General features: G+C 34.7%; 3 protein-coding genes across 3 annotated transcripts; all 3 read right to left on the reverse strand.

Annotated features, from left to right (window-relative positions):
- Window positions 1-484: 484 nt before the first annotated feature.
- LOC101620854 (olfactory receptor 10AG1-like) lies at window positions 485-1,441 on the reverse strand. Its single transcript, XM_004683506.1, has one exon. The coding sequence runs from the start codon at window positions 1,439-1,441 to the stop codon at window positions 485-487; it is 957 nt and encodes a 318-aa protein (XP_004683563.1).
- A 4,456-nt stretch (window positions 1,442-5,897) lies between these two features.
- On the reverse strand, window positions 5,898-6,842 carry LOC101636755 (olfactory receptor 10AG1-like). Its single transcript, XM_004682787.1, has one exon. The coding sequence runs from the start codon at window positions 6,840-6,842 to the stop codon at window positions 5,898-5,900; it is 945 nt and encodes a 314-aa protein (XP_004682844.1).
- A 6,281-nt stretch (window positions 6,843-13,123) lies between these two features.
- Window positions 13,124-14,068, reverse strand: LOC101636989 (olfactory receptor 10AG1-like). Its single transcript, XM_004682788.1, has one exon. The coding sequence runs from the start codon at window positions 14,066-14,068 to the stop codon at window positions 13,124-13,126; it is 945 nt and encodes a 314-aa protein (XP_004682845.1).
- Between the last annotated feature and the right edge of the window lie 3,930 nt (window positions 14,069-17,998).

A 17,998-nucleotide genomic window follows, 5' to 3' on the forward strand; every position in this document is an offset into this window, starting at 1 on the left:
TACAAGACCAAATTGCAGCTAACAGAGGGAGAGGAAGTGGGAGAGAAAGTGGGAGAGTTAGTATAGAGAGTCAAAGGCAGCAACTGTGGTGTTGTGAAGGGTAGAATTGCATTTGAGTGGTGAACTTAGTGTAGCAAATGCAGTGTTGATTTATAACTATGCACACCTCCATAATGTTATGCTCCATGAATAAAAATTATTTTAAAAGAAAAATAGAAATGAGGTAGATGACATGTAGAATCACACAAGCATACAAAACAAAGATGATATGACATAATGTTAACTGCTGAGAATTAAGATATAAGCTCTTAAACATTAAAATTTACATTTCTGAATCAAACATCAATATAAAAATGAAAGCACTTATGGAGGTAAATAATTATTGCAAATGATCACACTAGTGGTAACTTCCATAGAGTGAAATGAAGGTATTTCTGTGGTAAAGATAAGTGTATAAATGTGTAATATCTGGTTTTTACGATCATCACACTGTTTTCTTAAGCAGTAATTTTTTCACAGCTGCAATCACATCCTTGTTTCTAAGGCTGTATATCATGGGGTTGAATATCGGGGTCACAACGGTATATAAAAGAGAGAGCATTTTGTCACTTCCTGCAGAATGGTTGGATTTGGGTGTTAAGTATGTGATAGTAACAGAGCCAAAGAATAAAACCACAACTATGACATGAGACGAACAGGTGGAGAAAGCCTTGGACCGACCTGCAGCTGAGGGCAAATTGAGGATGGTGGAGATGATTTTGACATAAGAGCTAAGTATCAGCAGAAAAGGAATCATGACAAATAATACAGCTGCTATAAAGACACACAGCTCATTAACGGACGTATCCCCGCAGGCCACCTTGAACATGGGGGGGATGTCGCAGAAAAAGTGGTTGATTCGGTTAGAATCACAGAAAGGCAGAGAGAACACCTGACTTATTTGTCCCATCTGGACTGGGATGCCAATGAGCCAGGCGCCCACAGCCAACCGGACACACTTCTTATGGCTCATGATCAGAGGATAGTGCAGAGGGTTACAGATGGCCACGTAGCGGTCATAGGCCATCACGACCAGCAGGAAGCACTCGGTGGTCCCCAGCATATGTAAGAAGTATATTTGAGTGGCACACTCCAGCCTTGAAATCCTTCTGTCCTGAGTCCACAGGTTCTTCAGAATCCTAGGGACAGTGACCGACACAAAGCAGATCTCCAAAAAGGAAAAGTTGGCCAGAAAAAAATACATGGGTTTCTGCAGGGCAGTGTCAAGCCTGGTTACTATGATGATGAGGCTATTTCCAATTAAGACAATCATGTAAATGAGGAAGAACAGTGCAAACAGTAACCCTTGGAGATTTGGAAATTCAGAAAATCCCAGGAGTGTGAACTGCATCACCAGCACAGTGGAGACATTGTCTTCTGTTTTCATCTCTTCCCATTTCATCTGTTGGGATGATTTAATCAAAAGTATAGTTTAGCTCAGCTTTCTTAACTGTTTTTAAGTTTATTTATTAGCTATAAACTGAGGATAACATCCTTTCCAAGATTTCCAATTCCCTATGCAAACAATTATAATTTCCCTGTGCCCTGCAAGTATTGTGATGTTTAATGTTCATTATTATTAAATGTGTCTACAAGAACAAAGTCTCATTAGTATTTTTTTTTTTTCTGGTATGTGCTCTATCTCTTTGTTTTGGCTCTACATTACTGATTGAATTTTTGCTCTTTGTCTGAATGTTCAAGAATGCAAAATCTGAGTTTATATTCCATTGCAAAAATGACTTCTGCCTTTTAGCTGACAGTTCATTTTTTCATGTCTTCATTCTGGTTTTCTTTATTATAGTTGAAAATTAATTTTGTTCCTCAAGTATTTGTTTTGTATCATCTAAAATAATTTTAGGAACAGTTAATTTCCAAAGTGATATTTTATTTTTGGTGACATTTGTAAAGTCTTGTTTCACTTTGAAACACTTTGTATAAAGGCTAGTTTAATTAAAAAAAAGAAAATTAATGAGTTGGACGTTAACTATTGATATTATGGTATGTTTTGTAGTCTGTCAATGTAAAGCATAAATGATTTGCAGCAATGATTTTCATTGAGGTTTTGCAGTTGGGATTAAAAATAAAGATACTTTCCAAGAACATGCAGCAGGTAGGTGACAATTCATGTAGCCTTTACATCCAGAAAGCGCTCTACCTAGAAAGTGTGGTCTTCCTGTACCTATCATATGAGAGAGACATCATCAAAAACTGGTCTCTGAGATTCTCCAGAATGACTCACATCCTTACTAATTATTACTCCTCTGCAGACCTCATTTACTCATTCAGGATTTTCCTTAGACACGTGCACACGATCTGTGTTCAAACACCTGAGTGTCTTGGTATATGATTGCCCATTTTTCTTATTAAATTTCAAGTGAGTCAAATGGTGCCTCTCTGGAAGAGCTGGCAAAGCACAAGCATGGATTCCTACCAAAATGATGAGACCTCTCCTCTCTACTCCTCTCCTCTCCTCCTTCTGATATCTCACATGTCTTTTCTCCCTCTATGTCTCCTTTTCTTCCCTCTCTCTCATGTTGTGCAGTAGTATTTGTTAACTAACTTGAAATCTGATGAAGTCTAACTTGTTGCAAAGAAGAAAAATCCTATCACCTTATACAAAGGTGTTTAACGTGGGCAGTGTTCAAGATTTCATATACAAAAATGGCGACACAAATGTTGCAACGTCAGTGCAAGCATACCTGGGGCATCCTGAGGGTATTTTGTGATCAAAAAGGGAGAGTTGGAAATCATTTCTCTTTCCCCAAAGGTAATATTTCACATCCCATGTTGAAGTGCTAGTGGCATTGAAAACTTTTCCTACAGTTATATGATTCACCCATTGAAATTTTGATTGTAGGGGATGTAAAAATGTTGTACCCAAGTCTCCATAGTATTAAAATCTAGTGGCTAGAAGTGACATTCCTGAGAGAAGTTTTTATGTTTATGAGACTATATACAAAAGCCTTACACCAATACACCATCCCACAAATCTTTAACAATTTTTTTCACCTTTTTAATTCAATGCACATTCAGATACTTGGTTGATGACTAAAATTATTTGTAGAATGAATTGGAATGACCTACATCATGTCCCACATTTGAAGAACTAACCAGTAAACGCAGACAATGCTAAGTTCTTTTTTCTCGCTGGTGGATCCATAGTTTTGTAAGCTGTTCTCTCACCCTTCCATTTCCTTTCTACATCCTTCACTAATGTTTAAGAGGAAAAGCACATGTAAAAAAGCAAACTGACACTAAGATAGCATGGAAAAGTAACACATAACTCGCAATCAAGACCCTAGTATTCTACATCAACAGAAATAATTTCTTTTTGGTTTCAAGCTTTAAATTTGTCAAATGGAATACCAGTTCTAAATAGTTTAATGATTTCTCAATAAAAACCCAATTGAAAGATATTTTATAAGTACTCAAATTTTATCTAGATTATACTTACTTTATGAATACAATCTCACTATGGAAAAAAGTTACCCAAATTTTGTAACAAAACAGTTAGTTTCTCCAATTTATGGAAACCCTTGGATTCCTCTATTTGTACAATATACAAAGAAAACCCCACTAAGTGATTCAGTATAATATAGCCACATTTTATTTATTATAAAACTTCATTTTTAACTGATTTTCCCATGGAAATAGTGATTTGCTTTGAGTTGGAATCAATGACACAATCCACCACTGCAATGTATTTCTTCACATCAATTTTATAAAAGAGAACTGAAAATTGGAAAAAAAAATCCATACATTGGTGAAAGCAATTCAGAAACTATTTCCTGTGGAGGAATACAGAGACAAATTTGAAAACAAGCCAATAACTTTTTAGTATGTTCAGATGTATTTATCATAACTCTTAAATCTTTGCAAGAGTATTCCCTTTGACAGATGTAAGTTGCAACCATTTCAACAGATCCCACCACAATCTTACTCCTTAGTTACATAAAATTAACTTTATAGGATGTAAAACCTTAGCTTGATTCATACAATATACTTAAATGCATTCTTAATACGTGGTTTCACCAACTAAATACCAACACTTAGGATTATGATGATGATATTATTATGGCAATCTTTGATATATTTATATTACAAGGTACTTAGATACATTGACAAACTGTATTTTTCTTCCATGTCACAGTAATGAAAGTTGGAATAATACAGAAGTTATCTGAATTAGTGTTCTGAAATTAACCCTGAAAAAAATAAACAACATAGGATTCTTTTTCACAGTTTCTGAAAATGAGTGTTCTTTGCTGATGCTATAAAATTCAGATACATGTAAATTAGGCATTAGAGACAAATAACATATCCTTACCTGTTAGGATTGAAGTTAAGTATACAGTGTATGTTTACAACTGAATTAAAATACAGAAACAATGAAAAGAAAGGTTATTTTTTTTCCCCTGTGAAGGTTATGTAAATTCCTTTTATGTGAAACAGGTTAAATGTCTTCTAATATAAATTCGTATTTCAACAAATAGTGCTCTTTAAGTAGAGTACAGTCTGTACTCTGGGGATCATTTCCTTTCCCATGTTACTTTCTAAATGAACTAAACCCACCACTCAAGGAGTTTGATACAATCAAAAAACAATTTGCCACATTACTCTTTCCATAAATTCTCAACTTCTCTTGCTTTGTGATGTTGTAAGGAATATAAACATTGAAGAGTCATACATTTTTATTACATGTTACTATTAATACATTAGATGTTCCAAAAAGATGCTGAGATATAGTGTCTTTATTGGAGAAGCTTATTTCATGGTTAAAAATATCAGAAGTAATCATTCTAAATCTCTTGGGTAGTTACGTCATCGTCAGCATGAGTCTTCCATTTCGACATCCATATTAGCCAGGTGTACCTCATCTTTCTAACACTACAGAAACATGGGAAAGAGTGCTAACAGGGAACACTCATTTCTTTGGAGGTAAAAAAGCTGCAAACATTATGCAAGATTTCCAGGCACGGTGTGTCACATGGAAGTTAGTTACAAAGCACTGAGCTAGAAAGAGCCCAATGGCATCCCTAGCTCAATGCCGTGGGACCAGCTGAAACTCCCTCTTTGTGCCATTAATTACCTCCACTTGTCAAAACCTAAAATCCCCAACAGCTGCGCCATGTTGCTCACCTCTGGTGATACTGTTTGGAGTTCCCACTCAAGGATGTTCTCAGGTTAACTGGGGTTTGGAAAGATGCCATCATGGTCTCTGCACTATGGCAAATGCTACATATTTCTAGTGTACGATTTTAAAAATTGTCTAGGAAAATGTTTACTGTATTTGAGTCAAATGTCTTAACAGACTTAATTGTTTTTAGTTTCAGAGGGACTGTGATGTGCATGACTATTGTATGAATGTAGCAAGATTACTGCTTTGTGCAAAGAATATTGAAGTCTGATCGAATGATGTAACAAATATCCAAAAAGGGTAAATATCAAGGTAACATATATGTTCATGAAAATAATAACAAACTAAAAGGGATTAACTTCTTAAAAGGAGAATATAGGGACTTAAAAAGATTATGGTATAAATGATTAGCAAGTCATTACATTTAAACTGATCACATATTTCTTAAAGGTTTATTTATTTATGAATACAGAACTGGGGTACAGGCCGGAGGTGCAGGGGGTAAGAGGATTCACCAGAGACACAGTGGGGAGCAGAACAAGCAGATCAGCTTGACAAAGTAAACTGCTGACGGGAGCAGTGGGCAAGCCAGGAGTGGTCTGCCACACCATGTCAATCACCTTGTCAGGGGCCAGGGATCGAACTGGCACTGAAGCAGCTGCAGCTAGCTTGCAGTGCTGCGCTTTAACCTGCTGTGCCATCAGGGAGGGCCCAGATCACACTATTTTTTAAGGAACACTTTTCTCAGGGCTGCAATCACATCCTTGTTCCGAAGGCTGTAGATCAAGGGGTTAAACATTGGTGTCAGCACAGTGTAGAAAAGAGAGAGCAGTTTGTCATTTGCTGCAGAATGACTAGTTTTGGGTTTGAAGTAGGTGATGCAAGCAGATCCAAAAAACAAAATCACAACTATGAGATGGGAAGAGCAGGTGGAGAAGGCTTTGGTCCGTCCGCTGGCTGTTGGCAACCTCAGGATGGTGGAGATGATTTTGGCATAAGAGAAAAGTATCAAAGTGAAAGGGATGGCAACGAACAATGTCGAAGCTGCAAAGAGGGCCTTCTCGGGTACTGAGGTGTCCCCGCAGGCCAGCTTGATCAAAGGAGGGATATCACAGAAGAAGTGGTTGATTTGGTTGGAGTTACAGAAATGCAGAGAGAAGATAAGGCTTGTTTGTCCAATCTGCAGGGGGATTCCCGTGACCCAGGCACCCACAACCAGCTGGACACAGAACTTGTGGTTCATGACCAGAGGGTAGTGCAGGGGGTTACAGATGGCCACGTAGCGGTCATAGGACATCACGGCCAGCAGGAAGCACTCAGCGGCTCCCAGAGTAATGAAGACACAATTTTGTGTAGCACATGCCAGTATAGAAATGGTTCTATCCTGAGTCCACAGGTTCTTCAGAATCCTAGGGACAGTGACAGACACAAAACAGATTTCTAATGAGGAAAAGTTGGACAAGAAAAAATACATGGGTTTGTGCAGCGCAGAGTCAAGCCTGGTTACTATGATGATGAGGCTGTTTCCAATCAAAATGATCATGTAAACAATGAAGAACAGGGCAAATAGTAACCCTTGGACATTTGGAAGATCAGAAAACCCCAAGAATACAAACTGAGTCACCGTGGAAACGTTGTCTTCTGCTTCAATCTCGTTATATTTCATCTGTATGGATGATTAATCAGAAGCACACATTAGTTAACTTTCCTGGCTTTGTTTTCTTATTTCAAATCTGTGGATGCTGTCTCTTCCAAACTTTCAGTTCCTTATAATAAAATACCTGTGTCTAGTGACTAGCACATGTCATTTTCATCAAAAGTATCTTAAAAATAAATTAAAATAAATGAGGACCCCTTCCTCTTTGCTGCTGTTAACATATTTCTTTGTTTTAATGATGTGGTTGTGACTTTGCCACTCATGTGAAGACTCAAAAAGGAAAGTATGAATTTTATTCAATTATACAAATGTTCCATTCTCCTCCTTGACATGTTCCCCTCAATTCTCAGTTCTATTATTTGTGATTTGAAATTAAATCTATTACAAATTGCTATAATTTATAATTCAGCTAAAATAATGTTAGGGGTGAAAATAATTGATTTTTTAAAGATTTATTTATTTATTCATACAGAACTGGGGTACAAGCCAGAGATGCGGAGGGTGAGAGGTTTCACCAGAGAGAGTGGGGAGCAGAACAGGCAGATCACTAAGTACACTGCTGAGGGGAGCCGCGGGCGGGTCAGGAGAGGTCTGCCGGGCCATGTGGTCAACTCCGGGGCAGGCAGGGATCGAAATCATGCTGAAGTGGCTTGAGCTTCTTAGTGCCATGCTTTAACCCCTGCGCCACCAGGGAGGGCCGAAATAATTGATTTTTTAATTGACTACCTTCTCGTGGCATTCTAGTTTACCTTTGACAATGTACAACTTTATTTTACTATAAAATATTTGATTAGTGACCACTAAATGTTATGGGATGCAATTTTATATTTAACCTGTGTATATAAATATTTATGCACATAAAGTTTATTCTGAATTTGTAGTAGAGAGTAAAAAAAAAAATATGTAATTTAAACTTCCTGTGTATGAATGTGCAAACTGAGTCAGGTTTTTCTATGACTGAGGAATGAATCATGGATTAATTTATTTTGTATCTTCAATATTTTGACTACAGTTCAAATTCCAGCATTCCTTCAAATTTGTCCCATAACTAAACAATTCTCTTATTAAAAACTTGACTCTAGGGGCCCTCCCTGGTGGCACAGAGGGTTAAAGCACAGCACTGAGAATCTAAAGCTGCTTCCGCATGAGTTCGATTCCCGCCTGCCCGGGAGGTGACCACATGGCGTGGCAGACCTCTCCTGACCTGCCCGCTGCTCCCCTCAGCAGTGTACTTCGTCGATCTGCCTGTTCTGCTCCCCACTCTGTCTCTGGTGAATCCTCTCACCCTCTGCATCTCTGGCCTGTACCCCAGTTCTGTATGAATAAATAAATAATCTTAAAAAAAAAAAAAAAAAAACTTGACTCTAGGGAATATAAAAATGCCGTAACAGATTCTCTAAATTGGTCCAGAAGTAGTCTTAAAAGATTACATAATATTAAGATGATTACATATGTATAGGGCAATAAAACATGCCATTGTGCACTATACAATCCTACACCTCTTTAAATATACTTGTTTATTTAATTCAATGTAAGTTTTGATTCTTAGATAGTGATTGAAATTGTTGAACGATTGAATTTTTCTAGACCTTCCTCTGCCTTCTGCCCACATTTAAGGTGCTAATCATTGCCCTGAAAATGCCATTCTCTGTATTCTCTTTAAAGGATTAACCCTCTGCGCTCCATGTCTCTCCTTTCCTACATCAACCCCTTCATTTCAGGGGAGAAGTACATTTGAAGGGCAAACTGTTAACAACAGTGCTGGAAAACAGTAGCAAGATAATCCCAACAACATAATTTACTCAAAAATATGCCTACTGAAATAATTTTTCCTCCCCATTTTATTTGCAAAATAGGCCACCCTTTCATAAACATAAAAAGGGATGCTTAATTGTAACCATTTGGAGAATAATACTCTCATGATTACCAAATTATGTATCTACAAAACAAAATATCACCGAGGAAATATTTTCCTCATATCCTACAACGCAGCTGAAGGTTTTTCTGTGAAACTATAGATGCTTCTATTTATAAAACTCTAAAACAAAAAAAGCACTATTTAATTTAGCTAAATGTAGTCATCTTGTGTGTTAGTCAATATTTCTTTTCTATATCTCTGATCTTATGGTAGTAATAATGACTTTCTGTGATATGGAGAGTTTGGTACAAATTAAATCAACTGTATTAATTCAGTGTTTACAGTGTTCATCTTCAGAACAGTTTTATGAAATCAAGATCAAGATAAAATTAAAGATCAGAAAGTGGTGATGCAATGCAGATGGCTTTTCCCATTAAATCACAAAAGAAAAAATGAAAACTGTAATCTGGCTAGTATTCATTTGACATAGAATTTATCCCTGGAAAAGAAATCATTTTATTACTAGTAGTTAAACTAGTAAAATAAATCAGTTTCAGTAAAGTCTGTTATTATCGGTTCATGTATTGTATGTGAATTTTTGTGAAATATGATCTCCAGATTTAATACACACATAATGTTATTTGCATACTTACAGGTAGTGATCAATTCATAGATGTTTATATCTAAGATTAAAATATTTTGATTATGACAATAATGACACTAATATTTGAATTATTTGTCTATTATATTACAAATAACTTTGCATTTCTCAAAACATGCTCAGCATTTATGATAAAAAGTGTAACTGCTGCCTAAACTAAAGAATTTGACTTTAAATATCAGCTATATGCACAAACTGCAGAAATATTCATTTAATTAATATACAAGTGACTATTTTTTACTTAAAAATACTTTTATATGCAAAAATAAATCTTATGTATAACCTTATCATTATAAATGAAATACTTACCTTTATAATTGTGTTTAAAAGCACGGAATGATAAATCCAAAGTCAAGTACTTTATTTTTATTACTACAGAGGTAAACCATCTAATGTATTCTTCAATTCCTCACTCATGTCCTTTAAGTTAGGACATGCTTTTTACCCTGGGGAATCAGCTTTTCCCCATGCCACTTTCTAAATGAACAGAACCATCCTTCCTGCCAAGAAGTTTGGTAAAATATTCAGAAACATTTGGTCTCCAAAAATGGAAATGTGTAAAGAATACACAAGGGAGTCTCAAAACTATAGTGATGGGTGGGGGGACAATTTAAGTAGCAAATATACTCAGGATTTGATAGTGTTTTGGCAAAGAAGATGTACAGACATGGAATAATCACTGAAAAATAATCACCGCTACTCAGAACAAATGTGATTACGCTATAATAATGGTGGCTACAATTAAAATAAAATCACAAAATGACACAACTCTACATAGGTAAATAAATATATACACATTAATTAGTGACAATTTGAAGGTATAGAAGTGATTTTTATCAGTTCTCAATTTATATCCAGCTTATTTTATAAATACAATCTCATTAAGTAGAAGAGCCCTTAAAATCTTATAAAATAGCAGTTAGTTATCTAATTTTTAGAAACCTTATTGGTTAATTATCAAAGAAAACCCACTATGTGATTCAGCTTAGTTTAGCCACTTTTTATTTATTCCAGGCCTTCATAATTTTTGTACTGATTTTCCCATGGAAATAATGATTTTCTTTGAGTTGGAAATTACACGTCAGTTACACATTTTACTATTGCAATGTATTTCTTAAGAGCAAATTTATAAAATAGAACTGGAAATTGGAAATAAAATCCACACATTAGTGAAAGAAGTTTAGAAGACTTTTTCCTCTAAAAGTAATCAGACACAAATGTAAAAACCTAATCTTTAAAGCCCTGGTTTAATGCAAGCAATATATTTAAATAGACAGTTTCATCAAATAAATGCCAAAACTTAGGTTTATGATGGCAATTTTTGGTATGTTGACCCCTTGTATTACAAGGAACTTTTGTATTTTCTTTCCATGATACAGTAATGAAAATTGGAAAAGCACAGAAGCTATCTGAATTAGTGTTTTGAAATTAACTTCAAAATTAATCATTCTAAGTCTCTTGGATAGTTACGTCATCTTCAGTATGAGTCTTCCATTTTTACATCCTTATTAGCCAGATGCACCTCATCTTTCTAAGACTACAGAAACTTGGGAAAGAGCAGTAAAGGGGAACACTCATTTCTTTGTAGGTGAAAAAGCTGCAAACATTATACAAGATTTCAAGGCACAATGTGTCACATCGAATTTAGTTACAAAGCACTGAACTAGAAGTGTGTGATGGCTTTATAATGCAATGCCATGAAGCCTGCTGAAACTTACTTTTTGTGCCATTAATTACCTCCAGTGGTCAAAACCTAAAACCCCCTTAGTTACTGCTTGGAGTTCCCACTTAACGACGTTCTCCAGTTTACAGTGGTTACTCTCAATCCAGTGATTACAAAACAAAATAAGATTTTTGTAAATAGACCTCAAACACACATACATATACCCTCCCAAATTACGGTGGAGGAGAATATTACCTCTAAGAAAATCAGGAATAGATTTACACCTGCATAAAGATGAAAGAATAAAGAAGCGGTAAAGCAGATCTTAGACGCATTATGGCCATGCACGGAAATATGTCACCTTGCAGAGTTTTATATTTCTTCATCAATTTTGAGCTTTTTTATTTTGTTTTAATTCTAGTAAATAAAATACATGTGAGGCATAATCTCATTTTATTTTAATTTGCTTTATAACAATGATTGGTGATGAGGAACATCTTTCATCTGATTATTTGGTATCTGTATATCCCCTTGAATTTCTTCCATCACTGTCCTATACTTTTCAGTATAAAGTCCTCCATGACCTGGTCAGATTTATTCCCAGGTATTTTATTCTTTTTGATGTTGTCATCATAGTATGGTTTTCATTATATCGCTTTCTAGTTTATTGTTATATGTAGAAATGCAACAAGATTTTTGCATATTAATGTGTAATTTGAAGCATTAGTGTATTTGTTTACTACTTCTGAAGGTTCTTTGGTAGCTTCTTAAGGATGCAAATGGTTTGGTGAAGACAATGCGGGTATAGAACAGGAGACAACTTCACCTTAAACACACTGACAAAATAATAAATGAAACTACAGAGTGTGAACATGTCAAAAGAATGCTCACTAAAGTTTACAGATGCATGAGTAATCACTTCATAAATTTTAAATTAAGAATCTGGAATCGGGAACAAAGACAACCATTAATGTTTTTGTGGATATATACAAACTTTCCTTGGTAAAGTTTAATGATATCAAAAACTCTAGTAAGGCTAAAGACATGGAAGATTATGTATATCAGGGTGAATGCACCTGTGTGGGATTTGGGAGATCTTTAGAAAACTTCTAATAGTTCTTTCTTTAAGTTCATAGATTTTTTTTTCTTTAATTTTACACTTTACTATTCTAAGTAACATTGCACTATAACATTACAATAAATTCTGTCATTTTTTTTGAGACTCAACATATATATTGAGCTCATTGCATATACATTAAGCTCATTGCAAAAAAATCTAAATCCACTTTCACCATAGGTATTTTCTGCTTAAAATATGAGGCACTATATAAGAATTTATGTCTGAAGTACAGTTATTAAAAATAAAGTAAGTGAAAGAAAATTAATTTAGTACTATAATTTCTCAGTAGAAAAAAAAAATATATATATATTGGCAACTCATTCTATGCATGAATGGTTTCAGTGAAACAGATAGTAGTGTTCTATGTTATATAGTGCACTGACTGACATATATTAGGAAGAGAAAAGCAGGTGAGCTTTATTTTGGTATTATAATTGTTGTTATTTTTTCTTGGGATAACATATTAAATTTGTCTGTTTCCAGTGTTTAAGGATGCTCTAAACCCTTTAATTTTCACCAGGATCTCTGTAGGTGATAGCAAACATCACTTTTCTACTCAGTCACTTCATTATTTACTCAGCTAATATTCACAATCAAATGACCTTCATAGTGTTTCTGCACTATGGCAAATGCTACATATTTCTAGTGCAAAGTTTAAAACATTGTCTAGGCAAATCATCCTGTATACGTTCACTCTGAGTCAAATGTCTTAACAGATTTACTTGTCTTCACTTTCAGAGGGAATCTGCTGTGCATTACTATTATATTGATGTAGCAAGATTATTGCTTTGTGCAAAGAATATTGAAGTCTGATTGAATGATATAACAAATATCAAGAAGTATAAATATTAAGATAAGATCTAAGTATCTTCAAGTATATTGTACACCAGAAGGAATTAACTTTTTAAAGGAGGGAGATAGAGATTTTAATAGATTATGGGATAAATGTTTGGCAAGTCATTAAAACATTACACTTAAACTGATCACACTATTTCTGAAGGAACACTTTTCTCAGGGCTGCAATCACATCCTTGTTCCGAAGGCTGTAGATCAAAGGGTTAAACATTGGTGTCAGTACACTGTAGAAAAGAGAGAGCAGTTTGTCTGTTAATGCAGAATGGTTGGATTTGGGCTTGAAGTAGGTGATGCAAGCGGATCCAAAGAACAAAATCACAACGATGAGATGGGAAGAGCAGGTGGAGAAGGCTTTGGCTCGTCCACTGGCTGTTGGCAACCTCAGGATGGTGGAGATGATTTTGCCATAAGAGATAAGAATCAACGTGAAAGGAGCAGCGATAAACAATGTTGTTGCTGCAAAAAGGGCCTTCTCGGGTACTGAGGTGTCCCCGCAGGCCAGCTTGATCAAGGGGGGTATGTCACAGAAGAAGTGGTTGATTCTGTTAGATTTACAGAAATGCAGAGAGAAGATCAGGCTTGTTTGTCCTATCTGCAGGGGCATTCCTGTGACCCAGGCACCCACAGCCAACTGGACACAGAACTTGTGGTTCATGACCAGAGGGTAGTGTAAGGGGTTACAGATGGCCACGTATCGATCATAGGACATCACGGCTAAGAGTAAGCACTCAGAGACTCCCAGAATAATAAAGAAACAATTTTGCATGGCACATCCCAATATAGAAATGGTTCTATCCTGAGTCCACAGGTTCTTCAGAATCCTAGGGACAGTGACAGACACAAAGCAGATTTCTAATGAGGAAAAATTGGCCAGGAAAAAATACATGGGTTTGTGCAGTGCAGAGTCAAGCCTGGTTACTATGATGATGAGGCTATTTCCAATTAAGATGATCATGTAAACAACGAAGAACAGGGCAAATAGTAACCCTTGGACATTTGGAAATTCAGAAAACCCCAAGAGTACAAACTGAGTCACCAAGGAAACATTTTCTTCTGCTTTGATCTCGTTATATCTCATCTGTATGGATGATTAATCAGAAAAATAAATTAGTTAACTTTCCTGGCTTTGGTTTCTTATTTTAAATCTATGGATGCTATCTATCCCTTCCAAATTTCCAGTTCTTTATAATAAAAATACCTGATATTGGTATCTGTATATGTTATCATCATTACAAGTTCTTAAAAAGAAATAAAAAAGAAAAAAAGATGACCTGTTCCTTTGTTTGCTGCCTCTTTACATATTTCTTTGTTTCTGAAGTTAATGTGGTTGTATCTTTGCCACTTATTTTGTTCAGCTGTACCAGTCTCCATGTTTTCCTCAATATATTAGCAATTCAAAATTAATGTATTACAAAAGACTATAATTTATAAATCATCTAAAATAATTTTACAGATGCAAATAGTTGATTTTTTGACTAACCACCTTCATGCTGTGTTCTTGTTTTTCTTTGACATCATACAACTTAGGCTATTATAAAATATTTGAAACCCAAAAATGCAGACTTCCCTTAATCTCCCTCCTGGCGCAGATCAAGGGGGCTTTGTGTGTATGTGTTTTGTGTATATGTGTGTGTATATATGTGTGTGTCTGTAAGTAGGAATTACACTACTTTCATTCAATCTTGCAGAGATAGCCTCTATCTCCATTACTTCATTATACGCTCCACACATCCATATTATATGTTAACTAATGTGAAAGCCAATAGACAATAATTCTGCAAAGGAGACACATGGGCCTAAAATCTAATGGTGTTAAATCTGGACAGTGGTCAAGATTTCAACTACAAAAATGTAGATACAAACTGAGGAGGATCAACTGTGTATAAACACTTGGGTGCCTTGAGGATTTTCTGTGAATGAGTAAAGAATTATGGATTAATTTATTTTGTATCTTCAATATTCTGACTACAGTTCAAATTCTAGCATTCTTTCAATTTTGTCTCATAACTGAACAATTCTCTTAATAAAAACTTGACTCTAGAGAATATGAAAAAGCCATAACACATCCTCTGAACTGGTCCAGAAGTAGTGGTGCTGGGTTACATGACTAAGGTAGTTGCATATGCAAAGGACTATAAAACATGCCACTGAGCATCATCCCATCCTACACCTCTTTAAATATACTTATTTATTTAAGTCTATGTAAGCTTTCCTTCTTAGATAGTGATGAAAATTGTTGAATGAATGATTGAATTTTTCTAGATCTTCCTATACCTTTTGCCCACATTAAAGGTGTTAATCACCACCCTCAGAAACTGCCATCCTCTGTATTCTCTTTGAAGATTTAGCTCTCTGCACATAGCATATCTCATTCTCCCTCCCTTTTGTACATCATTCCCTTATATTCAAGTAAAGAAGTACATTTGAAGAGCAAACTGTTATGAACATTGCTGGAAAGCAGAGCAACATATTCCCAAAAACATAATGTGCTAAAAAAAAAATGTGTCTATTACATCTGCTCAAATCATTTTTCTACCCATTTTATTTGTAAAATGGACCACCCTTATCTTAAAAAGGCAAGAAAAGAAAAGACAATAAAAGAAAAGAAAAGGCACCCTTAATTTTAATTTTAAACATTTGGAAAATAAGAATCTTATGATTACCAAATCATGTATCTACAAAACAAAGTATCACCCCAGAAAATATTTTCTTAAAATCTTACCACATAGCTGAAGATTTTTCTGACTGATAGAAACTATAGATGCTTCTATTTATAAAATTCTAATACTAAAGAGCACTACATAATTTAGCTGAATGTAGTCATATTATGTTTTAGTCAATATTTATTGTCTGTATATTTGGTCTTCTGGTAGAAATAATGATTTTCTTTGATACGGAGTGTGTGGTAATAATTAAACCAACTTTATTTATTCAGTGTTTACAATATTCTTATTCAGAACACTTTTATGAAATCAAGCTGAAGATAAAAAAAAAGATCAGAAAGTGGTGATGCAAAGCAGATGGCTTTTCCTACTAAATCACTAAGGAAAAAATGAAAACTGTAATCTGGTTAGTATTTTCAGATTCATTTGACATGGAATTTAACCCTGAACAAATATCTTGTAGTGATCATTTAATGGATGCTCATATCTAAGATGAAAATACCCTGATGATGACAATAATGACAGTGATTTTTTATTTACAAATAACTTTACATTTTCTCAAGACATGTTCATCATTTATGATAAAAGGCATAAATGCTGCCTGAATCAATGCATTTGACACTAAATATCAACTATACTTGCAAATTATTCTTTTAAAATAACATGTAAATGGCTGTTCCTAAAATATGCTAAATGCAAAAATATGCTAGTATGTAAAAATATTAGCTCTAAAATATGCTAATATGCAAAAATAAATCTACTTGGACAAAACTTATTATTATAAATGAGATGCTTACCTTTATAATTGTGTTAAAATGCACAGAATGATAAAGAAGAGCCTTATCATAGGCAAGTACTTTATTTGCATTACTACAGAAGTTAACAATCTATTATATACTCTAATGCCATTTGAGATTATACTCTTTCATGTCCTTTAAGTTAGGAAATGTCTTTTCCCTGGGGATCAGCTTTTCCCCATGCCACTTTCTAATTGAAGAGAACCATCCTTCCTGCCACTCAAGGAGTTTGGGACAATGATCAGAAACATCTGGTCTCCAAAAATGGAAATGTGTAAACACACAAAGAACTCCCAAAAGTCCAGTGAGTGTAAAAAAAAAAGTAATCTCACTAGCAAATGTGCTCAAGTCTTGAATATCTGCTTTAGTGATAGAGAGATACAGATGTCAAATAATCACTGAGAAATAATCACCATTACTCAGTATTAGAATTAGAACCAAGGTGACTTTGCTATAATGATGGCGGCTCCAATTAAAATAAAATCACAAAAAGACACAACTCTACACAGGGAAATAAATATATAACCCATAATTAGTGACAGTTTGAATGTACGGAAATGATGTTTCTTAAATCTCTGCAGTGATATATGTATAAGTACAAGCCTCTTGTTTCTGTTATTTAGACCTAATATTAGTCTTCATAGCATTTTGTGAGTGTTTGTGAATTGTGTGTTTGCAAATACTCACACTAAGAAGATTAGATAAACTGAAGGCCACTTTGTTGTTAACTTGAAGCAGTAACTACCTGAAACTGTGTTTTCACAATTGAGGACTTTATATAAGTATTAAGTCATCATGGCTTTCTGATTTTTAAAGATTTTATTGCTTAATAGTCACCAAAAAATAAGATTTAAAGGATGATGGGGCATGGACATGGATGGTTTGGTGGCAGGAAAATAAAATTCCCTGTGCCTAATTTATTTTGCTAAAAAAAAAAAAATTAAATAACAATTTATGGGGCTATGGAGTTCTCAAATTTTTATATTGATGCTTTTTTTCCCCTAATTTGAAACCTTTTTGGGCCAATTTCTGGTTTGTGCACCAGTCTTTCATCTCCTTGTGCAAATGAATGAATGAATGAGTGGATGAGTGAAAAGGATTGTTATTGTCATATATACTTTGGATTGTTCCAGACTTCTTTAGTGGCAGATAGAATGGTTAGTTCAATTAAAATGTGACATGGGGAAAGAGATCCCATGGGCAAAGGGCATGTTACTTATAGAGCAGGGTTTGTTTTTACAGCACATGTATTTGAAATAGAGATTAGCTTCTATTTTAATAAAACCAATTTACCTGCCTTAAAAAATGTCTTTATCATTTTGTGTACTTTAAATCCATTAGTAAAGGTAAGCAAAACTTTTAGATTCCATCCAAACAGGTAAGGATGAAGACATTTTTGTAAATATGAAATTTATATATCTCTATACTTCTTTAGCACTAGCATAGAATACTGATCTACAGAATTTTAAATTCAAAATGAACAGAAATTTAAAATGAACAGTTTCTGCCTTTCTTGTTTGATTTTTAAAATACTGATTCAAATAGCAT

The sequence above is a fragment of the Condylura cristata genome, unplaced genomic scaffold (assembly GCF_000260355.1).
Source record: "Condylura cristata isolate star-nosed mole 26May11 unplaced genomic scaffold, ConCri1.0 scaffold00015, whole genome shotgun sequence".
NCBI classification, from domain to species: domain Eukaryota; kingdom Metazoa; phylum Chordata; class Mammalia; order Eulipotyphla; family Talpidae; genus Condylura; species Condylura cristata.